Below are 19,970 nucleotides of genomic sequence, written 5' to 3' on the forward strand. Positions count from 1 at the left end.
TGGGAGCCAGGGCCCGCGAGAGCAGCGGCAAGGCCCAGCCCCATCGGGGGCGAGGTGGAGTGATCCGGCGAGCACTCCACGATGCTCCATATCGGAGAGGCAGCCTCACTGTGCGACGACCGGGACCGCGCGCAGCACTCAGCAGTGGGGGTTGCGCCAAGGGAGCAGGAGACGGGCGCGAGCAGCCGGCCGCAAGGCACCCGGCGAGAGCGCTGGCGGGATAATGGCGGAGGCGTGAGCGCCCCTGGCTCGTGCCCGCCGCGCACACTACGCCAACGTGGGGACAAGCAAGCATTCCGGGCTGCCCGGGCCGTCTCGAGGGGCGAAGCGGAGTCGGTGGCACGACGAGGCGTGGAGGCGGGACAGGGCCGGGACGCGTCAATCTGGCGCTAGAAGCTTTGCCGGCGCAGCAGGCAACGAAGTATCATGCGAGATCGGACTTGCAGGTCGAACGAGAGGGTCCGGGCCGAGCACATTGAACAGAGGTCAAGGCGAAGCGGTACGAGGTGATGAGGAGCTGCAGGCGGGTGGGCCGGACGAGGCGAGCGGTGGACGAGCTAGGGTCGCTTTGCAAGCGCATGTGCAGCATGGTCCGCGCTGCTCTCGTCGCTCGAGCGGCGTGCGAGCGAGGCGTCGTCGCGGAACCGTCGCCTCGCTTGCTCGCTCGCTCGCTTGCTTGCTCGCGCTCCCTTCGCTCTCGCGCCGCACGTCCGGGCCCAAGCAGCCGTAATGAGCTTGGAAATGGCTCGCGGGTCGCGAGCGCCTGTCTCTGCGTATGTCGCTGCTTTCGTCTCGTAGCTTCCTGTTCGTGCGCATCGCGGCACTCGATCTCGCACTTCGCTACGCTGCCGATGCGTACGGCTTCTGGCGTGCAGTGCTATGTATTCGCTCGTATCGACTGTCGCGCCTGCCTCTGTCCGGATGTAGCGGAGCGAGTCCTGCTCGCTTCTGCGATCAATTCGCATTACACTGAATACGCACCGCAAAAGAGTCTCTGACAACAAAGGTTGACGGTCTCCACGAAGCAGCGCGCAGCCTCAAAAGATCAATGACCAGCTGCCGAGCACGACGCCAATTACCAAGCTGCCGGAAGAGGTCCTCGACCTCATCGTCTCGCACTTCTCTGGCCCGTACACACGGGTGTACGTCTGTCCCGAGCCCGCGTCAAATGAGCGCTGACGAGTCTTCTTGGGCTGACAGTCGAGCTGGAGACGCTCCGCAGCTGGTGTTTGACCTGCCACGCCTTCGTCGCTTCCGGTCGACGCGCCCTCTACCGCTCGCCGTCCAAGCAGGGAGCTCTTACAACGAGTCGGGACAAGGCCTACACGCTCCTCCAGACGCTCAAGCAGCATCCGCACCTCCCAGCAGCCGTGCGCGAGCTCAACCACCTCGCCGGGTCTGTCGAGTATTTCTCCCTCTACCCGCCCGACCCATTCGCGTCGGCGATACATCGCAGCATCGTCGCCTTCGAGTGGCAGAACGAGATGCTGCGCCTGTGCTCGCAGGTCACGCGCGCCACGGTCGCGCTCGGCGATCCCGACCAGGCGCGCGAGCTCGCCGAGCTTCTCGTAGCGGGCCGCGCGGTCCAGCATCTCGAGTGCCGCTTCGTCGACCTCAAGGACAAAAACGAGCACGCGGTCGTGCGCGCACTCGCCCGCGGCCTTGGTGGGACGACGATGCCGCGCATGGACACGATCTCGTTGCACCTCACGAGACACGTGCACACGGCGAACGTGCGCCCGCACTACGTGACGCGCAAATTGAAGGTCGACGTGTCGGCGACATGCCTTTTGTCCGCCGCGGCGTACCTCCCGAAGGGCATCACCGGACTGCGCTCGCTCGAGATCCGCCTCGGGCGTCACAAGCGCGGACTCGATTTCCAGCCATTCCTCGCGGCGCTCTCGACCAACTACATCACGCACTTCGAGCTTCGCCCACCCAGCGACGGCGACATCGGCTTTGAGGGCGCGCCCGAGTTCTATGCCGAGGGCGCGACGGGTCCGGCGCTCCCGCTCGCGCTCTTTGGCACGTTCAAGCACCTGCGCAAGCTCGACCTGCGCGCGTGCAGCGCGATGGACGTCGCGCGCCTGTCGAATTTCGCCGACTCGAGCGGCGCGACGCTCACGCACCTCGACCTGCGGCAGACGTACTGGGCGGGCATCGCGGCTGCCGACTTCGAGGCGACCGACAACCTCGCGCAGCCGTCGCCGTTCGAGGATCGCGTGATGCACGCGCTCGAGCGCATGCCGCGGCTCAAGTCTGTCTCGCTCGGCGTGTGGCCATTCGAGGCCGTCTTTGCTCCGCGTCTCGCGCTCGTGAGGTGGGCGAACACGCGCGGGCTCACCCTCGAAGTCGAAGGGTGCTATAACGAGGACGAGGAAGACGAGGAGGGCCTCTACAGCGACGAGTTCGACCCGTACTACGACGATTCGGAACTCGAGGCCGAACGTGAATACGAAGCGTACCGCCAAAACCTCTGGTGATCACCGTTCCGAGGCGGACGCTCGTGCATGTGAAGGATGCAGATTAAACGCTTGCACAGTCTTTCTCTCTCTCTCTGTCTGAAAGGAAGAACCACATTACCTCGCACAGTCGACTTCGCCGCTTTTGAGGCTCTCTCGCTCCCCACGCGTCGAGACTGTCCGCGCCGGACGCTGCAAGCAAGGTAACTCGCTTGAGATGTAGGCCCTTAGCACTGAGGATGGTATTGCTGCGCTTGGAAACTTGCGGGAGTAGGGTCGCGCGACCTCGCTCAGAAGGTCCAGCCGTTGTCGCGCGCCTCGACCTCTCAGTTCCACTCGAGGTCCTCCTTGACCCTCCAGCCCCACAGCCACCCCTTCGTCTTTTGCCCAGGACCAAAGTCGCAGAGCGAGCGGTGCTTGCCCGGCTCGGTGTGGAGGGCAGAGACGGCGGCGAGGTCCTCGAGCGAGAGCTCGACGAGGTCTGCGAGGCGAATGGTACCAGATGAGTCAGGACTTGACAGCGCCAATCTCGGAAAGCGCAGAAGGAACAGACCGCGGTTCTGGCGCAACCGGTCCGGGTTGCTTGACTTGGGCACGACACTGAAGCCGCGTTGGACACCCCAGCTGAGCAGAATTGATCCGGGTTGCTTGCCGTACTTGTCGGCGAGCTGCTGCACGAGCGGCTCCTTCAGGATAGGTGAGTTGTACTGGCCCATTGCTGGGCGAACAAAGCGCATCAGCGAAGGACATTCACGAAGACAGGAGAGAAGTGGTGAAAGGCTCACGGCAGTAAGCGGTGAGGTGAATGCCCTTGCTCTTGCAGTACTGCCCGAGCTCCTCCTGCGGGCAGTAGGGATGCGCCTCGACCTGGTTGACGGCGGGGGCGACCTTGGCCGTCTTCAGAAGGACCTCGAGGTTCTTGACGCTGAAGTTGCTGACGCCGATGGCCTTGACGCGGCCCGTGGCGTACACCTTCTCCATCTCGGCCCACGTCTCGCTGAATGTCGGCGACTCGTCAAAAGCTGGCGCCGTACCCGTGCCCCAATCGCTCGCCTGCCGGGCGGACGATCAGCATAAAATGACGCAGATTGAGGTCACAACGCACCTGCGGCCAATGCATCAGCCACAGGTCGATGTACTCGAGATTGAGCGCCTTGTAGGATGCCTCGAACGACTCGGCAACGTGGAAATGGTCCGCGAGCTTTGTAGTGACATGGAAGTGTTCGCGCGGCTTGCCCGACGCGCGAACGACTGATCCGACAGCCTCCTTGTTGCCATAGCCTGCAGCCGTGTCGAGGTGAGTGTAGCCAACCTGCGAGAGGAGACGAATCAGCGCGACAAAAAGTCGAGACAGGCTACGGGTCGCGCACCTCGATGGCAGTGTGAACCATTCTGAGAGTCTCGGCATTCGCGTCGGTGCCTGCTCCGGCAGCGCGGCCCATCCAGCAGCTGTCGCATGTCAGAGGGCGAGGTCAGCGGGGTTGAGCGAGCTGATCCAGCGAGCGGACGTGCCCAAGGCCGACAGCGTCCAGCTTGGCGCCAGTATTGAGTGTGAACGAGGTGGATAGAGGCATTGTGCAAGCGAGCTTGAGCGAGGGAAAAGCAGGAAGCAGGGGAGCAAGAGGACAAGGACTCGGAGTTGGAGGAAGCGCCGAGTAGTGGAGGTGCAGCCACGTCACGGACGGGTGACAGAGCACGACGGACGTCGCAGCCGGTCACGAGCAGGCTCGGGGAGTAACGAGTGGAGCGAACAGACGGTGCGGCGGAAACAGCGCACGCGGCCGGGCGGAGCAGAGCGTCCTCGCGGAGTCCGCAGCGCCGACCGGTCGACCCTTTTGCCGCGTTCTGTCACTGCCTCTCGAGGCGCTTGAGGGGGGACAGCCCGCCCAGAAGACTCGCAAAAATGCCTCGCGAGTGGAGTCACTTCCGGAGACGGTGCTCTGCACGCAGCGTGACGGGGAACGCCCTCGATCCCCTCGCCGAGCTGATGAGACTCTTCCTGCCTTGCACTGCCTGCTGAGCCTGTCTGGCTTGCTCCATCGCACACATAGCGCTCCTGTGCAGCTTGTCCGCCGCCCTCAGGCGAATCGGCTGCCTCCTTCTTGCGCTGCAGCTCGCAACGGGACGCTCCTGGTGTCCGACCCTCTCTGCAGCTCGCCTGACCGGTTCTTGCTCTCGTCTGAGCCGCCCCAGACGTGCATGCTGACCGCACAGACCCTCCAACGGCTGCGCAGCGCAAGCTATTCTCGCCGTCACCCAGTTGGCCCGCCTCTTGTCCTCCTTCTCCTCACTTCGCCTCGTCTCCTCCTCGCCTGGAGTCTCTCTTCGAGATGGACATGGCTGGCATGGATATGACTCCTAGCTTTGACGGCGTCGATGCGTAGGTCGCTCGCTCAGCCGTCCCATCTTCTGTCCCGCTCGCTCGTTGACCCGTCCGCCTCGACTGCAGGTGCTTCCTCGGCAACCACAACGGCTCGTTCCCGAACGGAACTCTCGGTGCTGGTACCTGGGCCTTTGGGCACTACGTGCCCACTTCCGCAGAGATGATGGCCTGCCAGGCCGGCAACGTGCGCTATTCCTGGACTCTTGCGCAGCGACCACCCCGCTCATCGCCACGTCGCTCCGCGCAGAATCCATGGGACGGGTCGCAGAAGTATGCGCTGTGGACGACATACTTCATGGTCGTGTTCTTCGGCACGGCGGGGCTCGTCAATGGTCTGCGCCAGATGGACATCCTCGCGCGGTGAGAAGAGGCTTCCCCTCTCTCTCTCGGGTGTAGCGTGTTGACTCCCGATCAACGACAGCAACGCAGCCATTGCGTCCTCGTATGTCTTGCCGAACCGCATTCAGGCCGCCCTCCGCGCTCTCGATGAGCCGAGGTCGTCGCGCTGGATCCCCTCATTCGGCGTCGTCCTCGTTTCGCTTGCCTTCACACTGTTCTCCTTCGCCGTCTGCTTTGGCATCCGCCCGTACTACAGGCCGCCGAATTTCGGGTCTTCGCCGCTCGGACTGCGCGCCGAGTTCATCGCGACCGCGCTGATCGTCTGGATCTTCGCAACCGCGATGAAGCGCAACGCGCTCTCGTACTTAAGCGGCCTGTCTTTCCATCGCCTCATGTCGCTCCACAAGATCCTCCCCTGGTTCTGTCTGTTCTTCTCCGCCGTCCATACGGGCGCCATGATCCTCCGCGCTCACCAGCAAGAGCCCTGGAGCTTCACCTACTCGACCAATGCCCAATACGGCTGGTCGGCTTGGGTGCGCTTTCATTCTGGCCAGTCAAAAACAACATTGCTAACCTTGCGCTTCACTTCGCAGGCCGCCTTGGTTGCCCTCCTCTGGCTCTGCCTTCTCAGCCTTGCGCCCGTCCGCCGCCTCGGCCACGAGTTCTTCTACACCATGCACGTCCTCGCCGCCCTTGTCTTTGTCGCGGCGTGCTACGACCATTTCGAGGCTCTCCTCGACTCGTGGAAGTACCTTCACGCCACGCTCGCCATCATGGGCGCCGCGTTCTTCTACCGCGTCGGCGCTGTCGCGTGGTTCTCGCGCTGCTTCTCTCGCCCGGAGACGGCCAGAGTCGAAGCGCTCGACGACGGTGCTCTCGCCATCACCATCGACCTCAAGAGCGGCATGACCTGGACGGCCGGCCAACACGTCTTCCTCCGGTTTCTTACGCTGCACCCTTGGTCAACGCATCCCTTCACGATTGCCTCGCTCGACTCGTCTCTCGTTCCCGGCAGCTCGGCGTCGCGCACGATGCGCTTCGTCCTCCGCCCTCACTCGGGTCTCACCGCCCGCCTACTCTCGCGCACGTACGCCTCGCCTTCTCGCTCCATCTCCCTCCCGGTCCTCCTCGACGGTCCCTACGGCGCTTCGCCGGCGCATATCCTCCAGGGCGCCGACGAAGCTTTCTTCGTCGCCGGCGGCACGGGCATCTCGTTCGTCCTCCCGCTCCTGAGCGCGCTCGTGCACGCCGCCGAGCTCCACATCGTTAAGCGTGCAACGCTCGTCTGGGCTGTTCCGCGCGCCGAGTGCGTCGAGTGGGTCCGCGACGAGCTCGAGCAGATCGTGCGCGCCAAGCAGGAGCTCGACGCCGAAAATGAGAAGGTCGACGGTGGGGAGAAGGGCATCGTCGCGCTCACGAGCACGCTCCGCCGCGTCAAGCTCGAGGTCTATGTCACGCGCGGCAACATGACGGGCGACGACAAGCTCAAGGTCGAGTCGAACGCGTCGGGCGCGAGCGGTAGCTTGCGCGGGATCGACGGCGTGGACATCCACCAGGGCCGCCCAGACGTCGCCTCGCTCGTCCAGCAATCCATCGCGCAGGCTAAGGGTCGCCTGGCTGTCGTCAGTGCGTGTCTGCGTCTTCCGCTTTGCTGCGGTCTTCCGAGCTGACGGGGCTGCAAACAGCATGCGGCCCGCACAGCCTACTCCTCGAGGCGCGCAACACGGTCGCGCGTGCGCAGCGCGCCATCGTGATGGGCTCGCTCGGCCAGAATGGCAAGGGCGCCGAGGAGATCGTACTGTGGGAGGAGAGCTTCGAGCTCTGAGCAGAATGCTTCTCTGCAGTTTCCGGCTGTTGACACGGAACCGTAGCAGTACGGGCAGGCGCATGCAGTACAAGACGTTCAGCACATGTAGACCAGAGAAGGAACGGAGAATCGCTGGCCTTTGGCTGACTCTCTCGGCGAATGCTCGAAGGACGCAAGCGAGAATTTACCCGAAGAACCGCGATGCAAGACTGCTCTAAATGCTAACAAACGGAAGAATGACCTTGCTGGGATAGTCGCCGCCGAAGTGGACCGTGTGCTTGCCCTTGTTGAGCGTCGATTCGTCGGGGAAGCGTGTCGTAAAGTGCCGGATCTCGTGGTTCATGTCGTGGCCGCCGCCAATCTCGACGCGCAGGCCCTCGCCCGCGTCGTACTGCCAGCCCATCGCCCAGATGCCGATCTCGAGGCGCACGACCTCGCCCGGCGAGAGCTTCTCCTCGAACGTGTGCGGGTGCCACGGCCAGTTCGGGTGCACGTTCTTCGACTCGTCGATGTGGCGGTGCGAGGCGCGCAGGACGCCGAGCGAGCCCGGGTGCAGGAGGAGCGAAGTGCGGTCCTTCTCGGCGATCTCGGCGTGCGAAGGCGCGAGCGCGCGGGCGCGAGGGATCGTCATGTGCATGAGCGGGTTGCCGTCCTTGTCGAGCTTCTTGAGCGTGATGTAGACGTTCATGTCGTCGTGGTCCTCGGTCGACATGTAGACGATCGCCTTGGGGATGCCAACGAGCTGCGTCGGCTTGTCGAAGCGGATGTCGAAAGAGACGACGTCCTTGCCCTCTCCTCGCGAGACGTACGACATCTTCGACGATTCTGCGGGCGTCGACTCGGCGAGCTTGCCGTCGGCGCCGAGGAAGAGGTCGCGGTAGTCGGTGTTCGGCAGGGGAAAGTCGGGAATGGAGATGTTCTCGATGGCGTCGCGGTCCCCGCCCTGCAGCAGGGCCCAACGAATCTTTGGTGTATTCTCGACGAAGCCGTTGTCCTTGCCGAGCAAGTAGTGGTCGAAAAACTCGAGCAGCTCGGCGTTCGACTCGGGAATCACGTAGAGGTCGTGCCATTCCTGGAGTGCAGCAGGTCAGTCGGAGCGCGCAAGGGACGCGAGAAGACTGAAGCGCACCTGGCGACCAGACCACCGGAGCCACTTGGGACCTTGGCACTCCCAGAAACCGCGGATCGAGCCCATCGTGTGGATGGACGAGAAGTCGGAGCCGGAGACGTAGGCAGGGATCCTGATCTTACTCATATCGGCGCGCTTATCGGCCCACTACAGTGCAGGAGAGGTCAGCAGGTTCGATTGATTGCAAGGAGATTGTGCAACGCACGTAGGGCGAGTGAAGCGGCTCGCGAGCATCTGCGTAGCAAGCTCGATGTCAGCGCAAATCTGAGGCGACGCCGTCAGGATGAGGACGCACACATCTCCGCGAAATCCTCGGTGCCGTTCTGACCCTTGATGATGAGCTTGTTGATCAGGTCCATGTTGGAGATCTCGAAGACGCCGCCGCGAACGAATTGCTCGCTGTGGGATAGACGCTGGCATGAGCACTCTGGACCCAGTCTGCAGTACGACCTGCACGGGCACTCAAGGTGCGATTAGATCGCAGTCGCGCAGCGTACCGGAACAGGTCGCCGCAACCTTCCCAAGGGGCGATGGCCTTAAGCGAGGGCGGTTGCTGCGCAGCGATGTGCCATTGCGAGATAGCGAGGAACTGAGAATGCAAGAGCATCAGCCAAGATGTCGCGTCGAGCCGTAAAGGTAAGGACAAGATTGTCTCGCGAAGGAAGCAGAGACGCACACTGTTGCCCGCCATGCCGACGTTGCCGTTGCACCAGTCCATCTTGGCGAGCTCCTCGATCACGTCGTAGCCGTCCTCGCCCATGTTGGTGCCCATAATCTGCACCGACCCGGACGACTGGCCGCTGCCGCGGATGTCGACGCTCGCAATGGCGTAGCCGCGCGGGCACCACGTAGCCGGGTCGAGTCCCTCGAACTTCTCCCAGCCGGAGAGGTCACTCGAGCGAATACCGCAGCGCCACGTCGTGACCGGAAGCATGTTGATGGACGAGCTGGCGGAAAGAGAGGATGATTCCGGTCAGCGCGGTACTTACTGGATCACGAGTTCGCACGCGACGCGCCGCCTCGGATGCATCAAGAAAACATGAACGTCACGCACTAGCGCTTGCCGTAGGGCGACCACATTACGAGGACGGGGACAGGTCCAGTCGCATCGGCAGGGCGGTAGATGTCGGTGTAGAGAGTCGCGCCATCGCGCATCTTGAGCGCTACGTCGTGCTCGAGGAGGATGTCGCTCTCGAGCGCCTTGGTTCGCTCGCCGTCCCAGCCCTCCCGCGTTGTGCCCTTCTTGAGGAGAGTCGTCTCGCCGGGCTTGAAGCCATCGTAGCCGTTGACGCCGACTTTGGGCTGGCTGCAGAAGGTCACCCACTTGTCAGCTCCCGTGTCTAGCGCTGTGCGCGCAGGCACACGCGCAAGAGGACCAGCGGACGCGGAGCGAGGAAGCAAGTGATCGAGACGAGGCGCGGAAGCGCGACTTGGACGCACTCGATCGGCTTGTAGGCAATCTCGAATGAAGTCGGCATGGTCGCTGGCAGCAGGAGCGTGTGAGCAGAGCAAGCACAAACCACCAGGAGCGGGCCTTCTTCTTCCGCCGTGAGCGATCCGGCAGCCGGCCTCTCCCACCCCGCTGCCGGCGACGAGCACCAAACTGGCCCCCGGATGGCGTCCCACTCTGCTGTTGTCCTGCTCGTGACCACTGCTTAGCGTGGCTGCTGCACCGCCGCAATGTCGTGGCTCGACGTCGCTCCCAACTCGCACTTCTCCCTCAACAACATCCCCTTCGGAGTCATCTCCCGCCGTGGCACGGATGCGACTCGCGTGTGCGCGACGCGAATTGGCGACACCGTCGTTGATCTGAGCGTGCTCGAGGCGGAGGGATTGCTGGGCGAAGCGTTCGGGGACGAAGGGAGCACGAGGCGCTTCTTCGCCAAGGTCCGTCTCTGCTGCTTCTCCTGCTTTCCGAGACACACTGCTCAACTTCAACGCACGCAGCCGACGCTCAACGACTTTGCCGCGCTCCCCGTCGGGACGCGTGATGCTGTCCGGCTCGCAATTCAGTCGCTCTTGTCCGCTTCGTCGAGCACCTTGCACGAAAATGCTGAGCTCCGCCAACGCGCCGTCCTCTCGATTGATGCCGTCGAGACGCACCTGCCGCTCACGATCCCCGACTTTGTCGACTACTCCATCTTTCCGGCTCACGCTCTCGGCGCGGGTCGAGCGATTTTCGGGCCCGACACGCCCCTTCCGCCGCTCTTTGGCCGCCTTCCTATGGCCTACAACGGCCGTGCTGGTACGGTCTCGGTCGACGAAGTCGTCGTGCGACCGCAGGGCCAGATCCGCGCTTTCTCGCCTGGTCGCGAAGTCAGCATTGGCGAGAGCAAGGCGCTTGACTGGGAATTCGAGATCGTGCGTGATCAGCGTCGCCTGCATTGCTACTATATACTGACAATGTGCACGCTCAGGGCGCCTTCGTCTCCCATTCGACGAAGCCAGGCACCGCGCTTTCTCCCTCTTCTGCGCAGTCGCACGTCTTCGGCTTCGTCCTACTGAACGACTGGTCCGCTCGCGACGTCCAGTCATTGGAGATGGTCCCGCTCGGCCCGTTCAACGGCAAATCATTCGCAACGACAATCTCGCCTTGGGTCGTCGTGCCCGCCGCTCTCGAGCCGTTTAAGGCCGAGAAGGACATCGCGCCGGAGCTCGGACTCGCTCCTCCGCCCGAGTACCTGCAAGAGTCGTCTAGTGCAAAGACTGCGTACGATATCGAATGTTTCACCTCGCTGCGTCGTGCGTCCGCGTCCAGTCTCTCCCTCTTCGTCTTCGTCGCTCGCTCCTTGTCAAATACCGGATACATCGTTGACCTGTGCAGTCAGAACTCTGTGAATTACTGACTGTTCCTCCCCTTCACAGTCGCGAGCGACCCCTCGACCGCTCACCTCGTCGCAACCGCCAACTACCGCCCTGCCGCCTGGTCGTTCCCGCAGCTCCTCGCGTACCAGACCTTCTCCGGCGCGCGTATCCAGACGGGCGACCTCCTCGGCTCGGGCACGATCTCGAACGACGGGCCGCGCAAGCAGGGCTGCCTGCTCGAGATGGCCAAGGGCGGAAAGGAGCCGCTCGAGGTCGGCGGGGAGCAGCGCGCCTGGCTCCTCGACGGCGACGTGGTGATTTTCAGCGCGCGTGCTGGACCGGAGGGCTCGGGCGTCGGGTTTGGTGAGCTCAAGGGCAAGGTCTTGCCAGCGAGTCACTTGCAGGCGGCGTAGAGCTGTCGAATTCAAGCATTCTGTCATCGCATTCACAGACCCGCCGGTATGAGTGCACCTCTCGCTATCCAATACGGATGGACGCGGATTAGTGGAGAAAGAGCGAGATGCGTGCAGCACGGGTGAATGCTGGAGCAGCGCTCTACTTCGCTACTCCGCTAAGTCCCTCTCTCCGCGATACCCCGACATCACCACGCTCAGTACCTCGTCGAGGTGCTGCATCCCGAGTGTGGTCTCGTCCACGAGCGCCAGGGCCTGAGCGCTCTGCACGGCGTGCTTGATCTCGCGGCCGTTGAGCGGGTATCCGGCGAGTCGCGCGAGGTCGTCCTCGATCAAGTTGAGCGGCGGAATGACCTTGCGCAGGAACTGCAAGAAGGAGCAAGCGGGTGTGGGTGAGAAGCGAGACACGGAGAAGACGGCTAGACATGGCGGCAGCTCACCCGCTCCCACAGAGTCCGGCGTGCAGACGCATCGAGCTCCTCGAAGCGAAGCACGATAGCGAAGCGCGAAAGGAAAGCCTCGTCAAACCTGCGAGAAGGCCCGTGCTCAGTCGTGCACAATGATCGTGAAGGTAAGACCAGCGTACTGCTCGATGCGATTCGTTGTGAGGATAAGGACTGTGCAACAAGCATGCGGGTCTCAGCCGAGTGGCAACTAAGCTTGACGAGTGTGGCTCACCGCCTGAGAAGTATTCGAGTACTGCGCGAAGCAAGGCTGATCGTGATCAGCACCAAGTTCTCCTCTTGAGGGAGGGAAGGGAGACGTACACCGGAGGAAGATGCCGACGAGCGCATTGCGCTCGAGATGTGAAGGATCGCGCTTGGTGAGGAAGACATCGGCCTGTAGGAGCTCGTCCTGTCAATTTGATCGGCGGAACACGAGGAGAGGAGGACGGAGCCTGACCTCGTCGATGAGGAGAACGGCGTTCCAGGCCGTAGCGAGCTGCGCAGTCACTCATCAGACACGGCCGTCGTAAGCGCTGTGCGAATCTGCCGACGCACCTCGAGAATCGTGCGAAGCTGAGTCTCGAGCGTCGGGGCGCTGAGTCCCAACTCGCCTGCACTGACCATGTAGAGCGGTCTTCGCAAGTGCTCTGCGACGGCTTCCGCCGTCAGTGTCTGACAAGAGTTGTCAGTACAGAAATTGACGAGTAGTGGAAAACAGCCGAAGGGTGGGCGCACCTTGCCCGTGCCCGGTGCGCCGTGCAGCGCCATCACCAGCCCGTTCCCCTTTCCCGCGACAACGTCTGTAACGAGCCGTCCCTTGAGCTGACCGGCATGTACCGAGACGAGGGCCTTTACGATGCGGCGGTAAGAAGCGGGAAGGACGAGGTGCTCGAAGCTCTCGCTGCGCCAGATCACGGGCGAGAGGCGTGAGACCAGGAACTCGCCCCAGCGCTGTGAAGAGCAATCACATGAGCTTGAAGCAAGATTGCCGAGTCAATTCGACTCGCCTTCATACGCAGGGAGAAGCCGTGGAGTGATGGCGGGAGCAGATGCGCTTGCGCTTCGTCTATCGGCGCGCAAGGCATGCTCTGGCGGTTCGTCGTACTTTTCGGTATCGCATAGCTCGTAGTAGCGGTCGAGAGATCGTCGCTGCCGCAGCAGACCGGTCAGATGCGTGGAACAGCGATTGATGCGGCTAAAGATGCGAACCGCACCTCCAGGTGTCCAGTGCCGGATTGCAGCGTCGAAAGCTCTTCACGTCGAGAATAACTTGTCCATCTCCGACCATGCGAGTCCTGAGTCAACACAGCCGAGTCAGTGCGTGCGGAAACCGGCACGAGCGAAGCAGAACGCACGCTCCACTGAAGGCCCGGGTGAAGAAGAAGCCTTCGTAGCAGGCGTGCGGTTGGCTGACGTACTGTGACTCAGTCCAAGTCAGCCGGGCGCCGCAGTGGGCGAACAAAAAGCGGACGCACAAGCATGTAGCGCCTTCCTCGCTCTGCGAGTCCGGCGTGAGAACGCTTCTATGCGGTGGATGACGGACAACTCGCACCTGTCAGGAAGCTGCGAGCTCCCGTAGCCAGTGGAAAGACGGGCAGCGCCGACACGGCGCGTAGGTCCTGCACGGAGTCGTACTGGTCAGCACCGCTTTTCGGAAAATAATGCGAGCAAGTGAGGGCGAACGTGAAACTCGGGGATCTTGCGCGTGACGTGAATGCGGTGGTAGCCTGTTCCTGCGTATTGGTAGGCGTGGCAAGATACGACGAAGGCGCTGCGGAACGAGTTGAACATCTGCATCTCGTCAACATTCCGACTCATAGGCAAGCGCGAAAAGCGACGTACCGGCCCATCGCTTCCTGGACGTATTCCCACTTGTCGAGGACGAGGGCAATCTGCGTAAAGAGCGAGCCAGGAAAGGCGAAAGTAAGAGCAACTCAGGAAATGTGCAATCCTCCTCATCGCGCTGCAGACTCCGCGTACCTTTTCGCCCGTCACCTCGTGTAGAGCCTCGACCTCCATGCCAAGCTCGAAAGCCGTCCACAGGAGTGGCCACGAGACGGTTCCAGGCGGATAAGTTGCGAGAGTCTTGAAACTGCATGCGGAAGATGCGTCAGCCGCTCCCTTCCGCGTCCCGCGAGCAATCAGGATTCGTACGCAGGAGCAAACAGGCCCTGCAGAAAGTTCAGGAGCACGCCGACAGGTCGCTCCGCTTCATCTCCCGCTGCTGCTTCACCCTCGCCCATCACGCTCGCCTCGGCGCAGAGCCGCTCGCGCTGCACCCAGACTGCGCGTGCATCGATCTGTGCAAATCAAGCAGTCAGCTCGCCGGTCGCTGCGCTGTCCAGACGAGTCGACACACTCCGGGTGATGAGACATCGTACAGGCTCTCAAGATGCGCGAAGACGGCTTTGAGCGCGCGCAAGAGCGGCGCAGCGTGTATTTGGAGGTAAGTGTAGCCCTCGTGCTTCGGTCGCTGCGGCCAGGAGCGGTGATAGGCGGTGAAGAGCGACCCGGTTGTCGGCGGTCGGCGATCTGGCGGAGAGGGCGGCGGACGCGCAACCCAGCGGCCGCCTGGTCCTGCTACTTGCTCGACCTGCTCGTACAGTGGCATTGCAGACGCTGTGCGCGAGAGCCGGCACCTGCGGACGGCGCTGTCTTCTCCGCCCTCTCTGCTGCTCCCACTTCGGCCCGTCGGCAGCGGCGGCATCCCCGCCTGCCGGCGTGCAATCGCTCGAGTCTCTGCTTCACACGCTTCGGCTCCTCTCGAAGCACGAGATCTACCAGAAAGCAGCTGCGAATATCCGCTTGTCGCGCCCGCTCGACTCCTGTCTCTGCAACGCCTGTCTCCTCACTTCCGCTACCGTCTCGACCGATGGCGCAGGCACCAACGCCCGTACGTCTCGCCGTGAAGCTACCGATAGCACAGTCACTAACGCTGACCTCGCAATTACAGGTAATTCTCTGCTCCCATGGCTCGACGATGATGCTCGGTGAGGACTCGACCGCCGGGCGGTACTGGGAGGAAGTGGGCCGCGAGGCAATTAAGCGCGGCGTAGAGGGCGTCGTGTTCATGGGTGCGCACTGGGAAGTCACGGGCAGCGGCGTCGAGATTGCAAGCAACCCGGGCAAGGACGCCGTCGTCAAGCAGCCGGTCGCGTGGGTCACGCCGGACAAGTACGTCGACTACGAGGTACGTCGCTTACGGTCTCACTCGTTTGCATGAGATTCCCTTTGCCTCTGTCTCTGTGCTGACGCGCTGAGAGCGCAGATCAACTCCTCGCCTGAATTGGCGGAGCGTGTGCAGACCCTGTTGACCGATGCCGGCATCGAGGCCAAGCTAAACCCGAAGCTCGAGTGGAGTGCGTAATCACAGCTTCTCCGGCACACATGCGCATGCTGAGACTGATTTACCGGCGCGTCCGCAGTCCATGATGTCTTCCTCGTGCTCAACTGGATGTTCCCGAAGCGCTCCCCGCCCGTCACCGTAATCTCGACCAACGCGTACTACGACCCGTATCTGCACACGGCGATTGGTGCAGCAGTGCGCCCGCTGCGGTACCAGAACGTTCTCATCATCGGCACCGGTGTACGTCATTCTGGCTCATGTCATTGCCGCCGCAAGCTCACGAACGTTCCCTCAACAGGGCACTGTGCACAACCTCTACCGCAATGCGTGGGACAACATCATTCTCTACCGCGACAATTTCGCGCAGACCCGGCCTCCTCAGCAGTGGGCGCTCGACTTCCGCAACGAGACCGTCGACGCCTTCACCAAGAACACGGTGCGCTCTCCCATCTTCCATCGAAATCCTCTCGCGTCGGAGCGAAGAGCTCTTCGTCAGCTGTCAGACCGTCTGCTGACCGTTGTTCGGTCAATGCGCAGGGACCCGCCCTCCGCCGCGCCGCCATGCGCCTCATGCGTCACCCGCTCTTCCGCGATGCGCACGGGACCGACGACCACTACGCGCCGGTTCTCTTCTGCGCAGGCGCAGCTGGCGACCAAGAGGACGTCGGCACGAAGAACACGAGTCCGGCAGAGGTGTGGGAGCTCGAGCAGATGTGCAATGTGCGTGGCATGTCCCTCTCTCCTTCGTTCGAGTGCTGAAGAGCCCGTCTCACCTGAACGATGCTTTCGTACGTCGCAGACGCAATTTCAGTTCGGCGAGTGGGGCGCTCTCAAGGCCTAGGGCGCAGGCGGATCTTGTGCTGGCTATGTAGTCCGTTCAGGTGTTCTGCTATTGGTCTTCTGGCACTGAAGCAACCGAAACGATCGCGAGTTTGGCAATTGTGCGAGCTAAGTCCGCTTCGAACGACTCGTCTACCGCTTCCCCTGTTTCCACAACTTGCTGTCTGCTCTCAGAACGGTGGCCTTGCCGTCGTGCCTCGGATGTTCTCCTGGGCCAGTACTCTTATGCGCTCAATTGGAGGGGGCTATTCACCCAGAAAACCCCGCTGAATCAGGCAGAATGGAATCGTCGAGTACAGATGATGTGGATTGCATATGGCGCGGCGAGGGAACACAGGGGCGGCAGTATACAACACAATGGCAGGATCTCGAATGCAGTCCATAGCTCACTCAGAGCTCGATGCTGTGCTTCTCAGCCCAGTCGCGGGCGCCATTGTAGCCAAAGTTGTAGTGCGCGTACTCCTGCGCGTTGACGACCTTCTCGCCCGGGCGCGGACCGAGCGCCTTGTCGCGCGAGTAGCCCTGGATGAGCGTCGCGCGCTCATAGCGGAGCTTCTCCGCGAGCTTCAGGCGCTCGGGGACGGAGGCGGCCGTGGTGCCGAGCGGAAGGACGACTTGAAGCGCCTCAGCGTCCTCGATAGCCTGTCCGCCGCCCTGACCCTGGTCTGTGGGCTCGAGTTTGGATCAGCACGATGCTCAGGGAGGAAAGCTGCAGGAGAGGAACGCACGCGGCAGCATTGCGTGGGCGGCGTCGCCGATGAGAATGACCCTGCCGTTGGTCCAGGTGCTGAGCGGGTCCTGCTCGCGAAGCTGCCAGAGGGCGCAGCTCGTAATTCGCCTGTAGGCAGACACTCAGCACGTCTCGCATGCTGCGAGCTAGAGAGTCGGGCTTACCGCAGGATCGCCTTCGCGTCATCGCAGAACTCCGAGAACGAGGCGAGCAGCTCATCAAGGTTACCCGCCGCATGCCATGCCTCGCGACTGTCCTTGGCTTCGAGATCAGGCTGTAGCATGGTGAAGTCGCCCGGAAGTCAGAAGAGGAGTCCCGAGCCCGCGAAAGTATGCGGCGCAAACGCACCACAATGGCAACGATGTTGAGGTAGGTCGCGCCACGGCATGGGTAGGCAACAAGGCGGCGGTCCTTTGCCATCCAGGTGCAGAAACCGGTGCCGGACTCATCACCGTCGAGGTAGCGCAGGAGCTCAGGCTGGTCGGCAAAGGCTTCGCGAGGAATCTGCGAGGCAGGTGTCAGCTTGAACAAACCTTGAGTCCTGAGCTGCATCGGAAGACGCACCAGGGCGCGGTAGGCGCTGTGGCCGGAAGGCTTGGCGGAAATGTCGGCGCTGAGAACAGCAGCGCGAGCGACCGAGTGGATGCCGTCGGCAGCGACAATCACATCAGCGACGATTGTCTCCCCCGACACAAGGTGCAGCGTGCCGGACTCGGGATCCTGCATCGGAAGAGGGCAAGAAAGTGGTGAGCTGACGCTTGAGAAGGAAGAGCACGACAAATTGCAGACTCACCACACGCTCGACCCTTGAAGCGGTGCGGACCACCGCTGGTGCGGTCACTTCGTCTTCGCAAGTCGCCATTCGCAGGAGCTCGGCATGGAGGTCGACGCGGTGGTTGAGCAGCCAAGGCGCGCCAAACTCCTGACGAGCGCGAATTGGGATCTTGAAGTGCGTGTGGCCGTCTGCACCAATTTCATGGTACTGTTCAGCGCAACCAGGAGCAGGTCAGTCTCGAAATTCTGGGCGCAGCAGCGGGACAAAAGAGGACAGCAGCGGGGACGGACGCACGAAGTTGACCTCAGGGCTGTTCATGCGCTTCAAGTCGAGGCCCCAGTTGATCGCGATCTTGGATGCATTCGGGCCGAGGTGAATAGCTGCGCCGACCTCTTCCTGCAACGAGACCGCAGAGGAGGCGTCGGATTAATTGGCTGAAAGCGCCGCAGCGAAAGACAAGGTCCGCACCTTGAGACGGCTCTGCTCGAGAACAATCACGTTATGTTCGCGCAAAGACTTTGCGGCCGCAAGTCCGGCAATTCCCGCTGTGAAGCGAGAGGCGGGGCATTAGACGCGACTTGAGAAGGTCAAGTTGCCGGGGACGCACCGCCCACAATCACAACGTTGAGTTTATCGGCTGCAGAGGGCATGTTCGTGTGTACAGCAAGTCGGCTGAGGTAACAGTACCGCGAGAGAAGCGGGGGCGGGGCGGATCCCATCCCTGTCCCGGCCACGCCTCTCCGCCCACCTCCGACATCGGCACACCGGGTCGGCCTCTCGACGAAGGCCCGGGCCTACACGTGTCTCCGTTCTGTCCTCGCCCGCCCGTGGGGGTTGCAGCGCACAGGCGGCGGCGGGAGTCCCACTCGGTATGGTCCTTTTCAGCGCCGCCGTCCCTTTGCTCCGATGATGGCACCGCTCAATTCAACGCGTCGCTCCCTGCAACCTCTGCTGCCCGCTCCGCCCTCTTGACCACCATGACGATCCATGCTACGCCCCCCAACGTCGTGCGCGAGACGCCCAACCTTGACTGCCTCGACTTCTCGGGCGAGACTGTCTACGGCGACTTCCGCGACGACCTCGTCCGCGATGGCTACTGCGTGGTCAAGGGCGTTCTCTCGCCCGAGCGCGCAGAATACTACGTCGGTGCGTCTGTTTGCTGAATCCGCTCTCCTCAGCTCAATTCACTCACATTCGATATCCGACAGGCGAGTTTCATCAATGGCTCGAGGACTTCGGACTCGGCTACAAGCGCGACGACCCCTCGACAATCCGCGAAGAGTGCTTGCCGATCATCCACCAGAAAGGGCTCATCCAGGCCTACGGCGCTCCCCACGAGGTGCGCTTGACTTGGCTCATCCTGCCGCTTCTGCTCCCAGACTGACCGTTTCCTGCTTACGCAGAGCTTCACTTGGGGTGTTCGCTCGGAGCCCGGCGTTGTCAACGCTTTCGCGACGCTGTTCGGCACGGACGACCTGATCTGCTCCTTCGACGCCGTCAACGTCTCGTTCCCGAACCGCCGCGACCTGCCCGAACTCAAGCCGTGGGCGCACCAGGACCAGGACCCCGAGCGGCCCGGGTTCCGCTGCGTGCAGGGCCTCGTCAACCTGAACCCTTGCGGCGACAACGATGGCGGACTCGTCGTGCTCAAGGGCGGTCACAACATTTCGAAGGAGTACCACGAGACGTTCTACGACGAGGAGCGCGAGTTCCGCTGGACAAACGAGGTGCGTTTAGCCTCAGTATCGCGCTGCGCTCGCAAGAGACGCTAACCGACCTTCCACACGCCTCCAGATGTACCTGTTCAAGGAGACGGGCCTCAAGTGGCTGAAGGACCGCGGGTACGAGTGGGTCAAGGTCAACGCCGGGCCAGGCGACCTCATTCTTTGTGCGTCCCCACACTCTGACTACCGCCGCAACAGCGACGTGAGCTGACTTCGCGCTCGAATAGGGGACTCGCGTGTGCCGCACTACAACGCCGCACCCAAGGGCGACAACGTCCGCTTTGTCGTTTATACGTGCATGGCGCCCGTCTCGACCGCGACGCAGGAGGAGCTGCTGCAGAAGAAGTGGCTGTTTGAGAACACCAAGGGCCACTCGCACTGGCCGCAGGGGTTCCAGCCGTTCGTCGAGCACTTTGTCGCGCCCAAGCGGAACGGCGAGCTCGACCCGCTCAACAAGTGGGCGCCAAGGCAGAAGCCCGTGCTGAACGAGCGCGCGTTCAAGCTCACCGGCATCCCCTATATCAACAGCGCACAGGCATAGCCGCCGCGTGTCGCTCTGCTAGCCGTCCTGTCTCCCTAGTATTTCACACTCTGCAGTTGATACCCGTCTGTCTCCGCAGTCCTAGCCACCTGTCGTGAGAGCGGAGCAAGCGAGCGATCTTAGCATGTGCTTGAGCGCCGTCAGCGAGAATGCGACGCGCAAGGGGAATCACGGATAGAGACAAAGTAAAAAGCGCGTCTGCAGCCGCTCTCGCCTACAAGCTCCTCGAC

General features: G+C 62.4%; 9 protein-coding genes across 9 annotated transcripts; 5 read left to right on the forward strand and 4 right to left on the reverse strand.

Annotated features, from left to right (window-relative positions):
- Positions 1-775: 775 nt before the first annotated feature.
- On the forward strand, positions 776-2,483 carry JCM10292_002634 (uncharacterized protein; the record flags this gene model as incomplete). Its single annotated transcript, XM_076652694.1, has 3 exons — positions 776-855; positions 1,029-1,142; positions 1,223-2,483. 3 exons carry the CDS (start codon positions 776-778, stop codon positions 2,481-2,483), a joined length of 1,455 nt encoding a protein of 484 aa, XP_076501763.1.
- A 305-nt stretch (positions 2,484-2,788) lies between these two features.
- JCM10292_002635 (aldo/keto reductase family protein) lies at positions 2,789-4,036 on the reverse strand (the record flags this gene model as incomplete). The annotated part of the gene is made up of 6 exons (XM_076652695.1): positions 2,789-2,943; positions 3,016-3,180; positions 3,248-3,515; positions 3,568-3,774; positions 3,833-3,911; positions 3,975-4,036. 6 exons carry the CDS (start codon positions 4,034-4,036, stop codon positions 2,789-2,791), a joined length of 936 nt encoding a protein of 311 aa, XP_076501764.1.
- A 756-nt stretch (positions 4,037-4,792) lies between these two features.
- Positions 4,793-7,009, forward strand: JCM10292_002636 (uncharacterized protein; the record flags this gene model as incomplete). Its single annotated transcript, XM_076652696.1, has 6 exons — positions 4,793-4,842; positions 4,912-5,029; positions 5,093-5,205; positions 5,267-5,717; positions 5,778-6,810; positions 6,870-7,009. The coding sequence occupies 6 exons, from the start codon at positions 4,793-4,795 to the stop codon at positions 7,007-7,009; spliced, it is 1,905 nt and encodes a 634-aa protein (XP_076501765.1).
- Positions 7,010-7,205: 196 nt separating this feature from the next.
- JCM10292_002637 (CocE/NonD family hydrolase) lies at positions 7,206-9,598 on the reverse strand (the record flags this gene model as incomplete). Its single annotated transcript, XM_076652697.1, has 8 exons — positions 7,206-8,063; positions 8,121-8,267; positions 8,326-8,354; positions 8,416-8,519; positions 8,618-8,709; positions 8,797-9,067; positions 9,175-9,426; positions 9,561-9,598. 8 exons carry the CDS (start codon positions 9,596-9,598, stop codon positions 7,206-7,208), a joined length of 1,791 nt encoding a protein of 596 aa, XP_076501766.1.
- Positions 9,599-9,800: 202 nt separating this feature from the next.
- On the forward strand, positions 9,801-11,338 carry JCM10292_002638 (uncharacterized protein; the record flags this gene model as incomplete). Its single annotated transcript, XM_076652698.1, has 4 exons — positions 9,801-10,007; positions 10,068-10,481; positions 10,538-10,862; positions 10,986-11,338. The coding sequence occupies 4 exons, from the start codon at positions 9,801-9,803 to the stop codon at positions 11,336-11,338; spliced, it is 1,299 nt and encodes a 432-aa protein (XP_076501767.1).
- A 150-nt stretch (positions 11,339-11,488) lies between these two features.
- JCM10292_002639 (ATP-binding protein) lies at positions 11,489-14,395 on the reverse strand (the record flags this gene model as incomplete). Its single annotated transcript, XM_076652699.1, has 18 exons — positions 11,489-11,704; positions 11,779-11,866; positions 11,925-11,955; positions 12,017-12,037; positions 12,106-12,178; positions 12,242-12,280; positions 12,340-12,456; positions 12,520-12,735; positions 12,792-12,933; positions 12,999-13,079; positions 13,140-13,201; positions 13,260-13,282; positions 13,337-13,403; positions 13,468-13,555; positions 13,627-13,676; positions 13,765-13,876; positions 13,939-14,084; positions 14,144-14,395. 18 exons carry the CDS (start codon positions 14,393-14,395, stop codon positions 11,489-11,491), a joined length of 1,824 nt encoding a protein of 607 aa, XP_076501768.1.
- Positions 14,396-14,764: 369 nt separating this feature from the next.
- On the forward strand, positions 14,765-15,971 carry JCM10292_002640 (DODA-type extradiol aromatic ring-opening family dioxygenase; the record flags this gene model as incomplete). Its single annotated transcript, XM_076652700.1, has 6 exons — positions 14,765-14,974; positions 15,053-15,143; positions 15,210-15,370; positions 15,429-15,566; positions 15,668-15,850; positions 15,930-15,971. 6 exons carry the CDS (start codon positions 14,765-14,767, stop codon positions 15,969-15,971), a joined length of 825 nt encoding a protein of 274 aa, XP_076501769.1.
- Positions 15,972-16,360: 389 nt separating this feature from the next.
- JCM10292_002641 (uncharacterized protein) lies at positions 16,361-18,125 on the reverse strand (the record flags this gene model as incomplete). Its single annotated transcript, XM_076652701.1, has 9 exons — positions 16,361-16,635; positions 16,699-16,808; positions 16,865-16,974; positions 17,049-17,204; positions 17,265-17,420; positions 17,494-17,682; positions 17,770-17,871; positions 17,944-18,020; positions 18,083-18,125. 9 exons carry the CDS (start codon positions 18,123-18,125, stop codon positions 16,361-16,363), a joined length of 1,218 nt encoding a protein of 405 aa, XP_076501770.1.
- Positions 18,126-18,452: 327 nt separating this feature from the next.
- Positions 18,453-19,740, forward strand: JCM10292_002642 (phytanoyl-CoA dioxygenase family protein; the record flags this gene model as incomplete). Its single annotated transcript, XM_076652702.1, has 5 exons — positions 18,453-18,621; positions 18,684-18,814; positions 18,879-19,202; positions 19,270-19,363; positions 19,427-19,740. The coding sequence occupies 5 exons, from the start codon at positions 18,453-18,455 to the stop codon at positions 19,738-19,740; spliced, it is 1,032 nt and encodes a 343-aa protein (XP_076501771.1).
- Positions 19,741-19,970: the final 230 nt, after the last annotated feature.

This window comes from Rhodotorula paludigena (genome assembly GCF_050403205.1).
Source record: "Rhodotorula paludigena JCM10292 DNA, Rt_paludigena_JCM10292v1_ctg86, whole genome shotgun sequence".
NCBI lineage: Eukaryota > Fungi > Basidiomycota > Microbotryomycetes > Sporidiobolales > Sporidiobolaceae > Rhodotorula > Rhodotorula paludigena.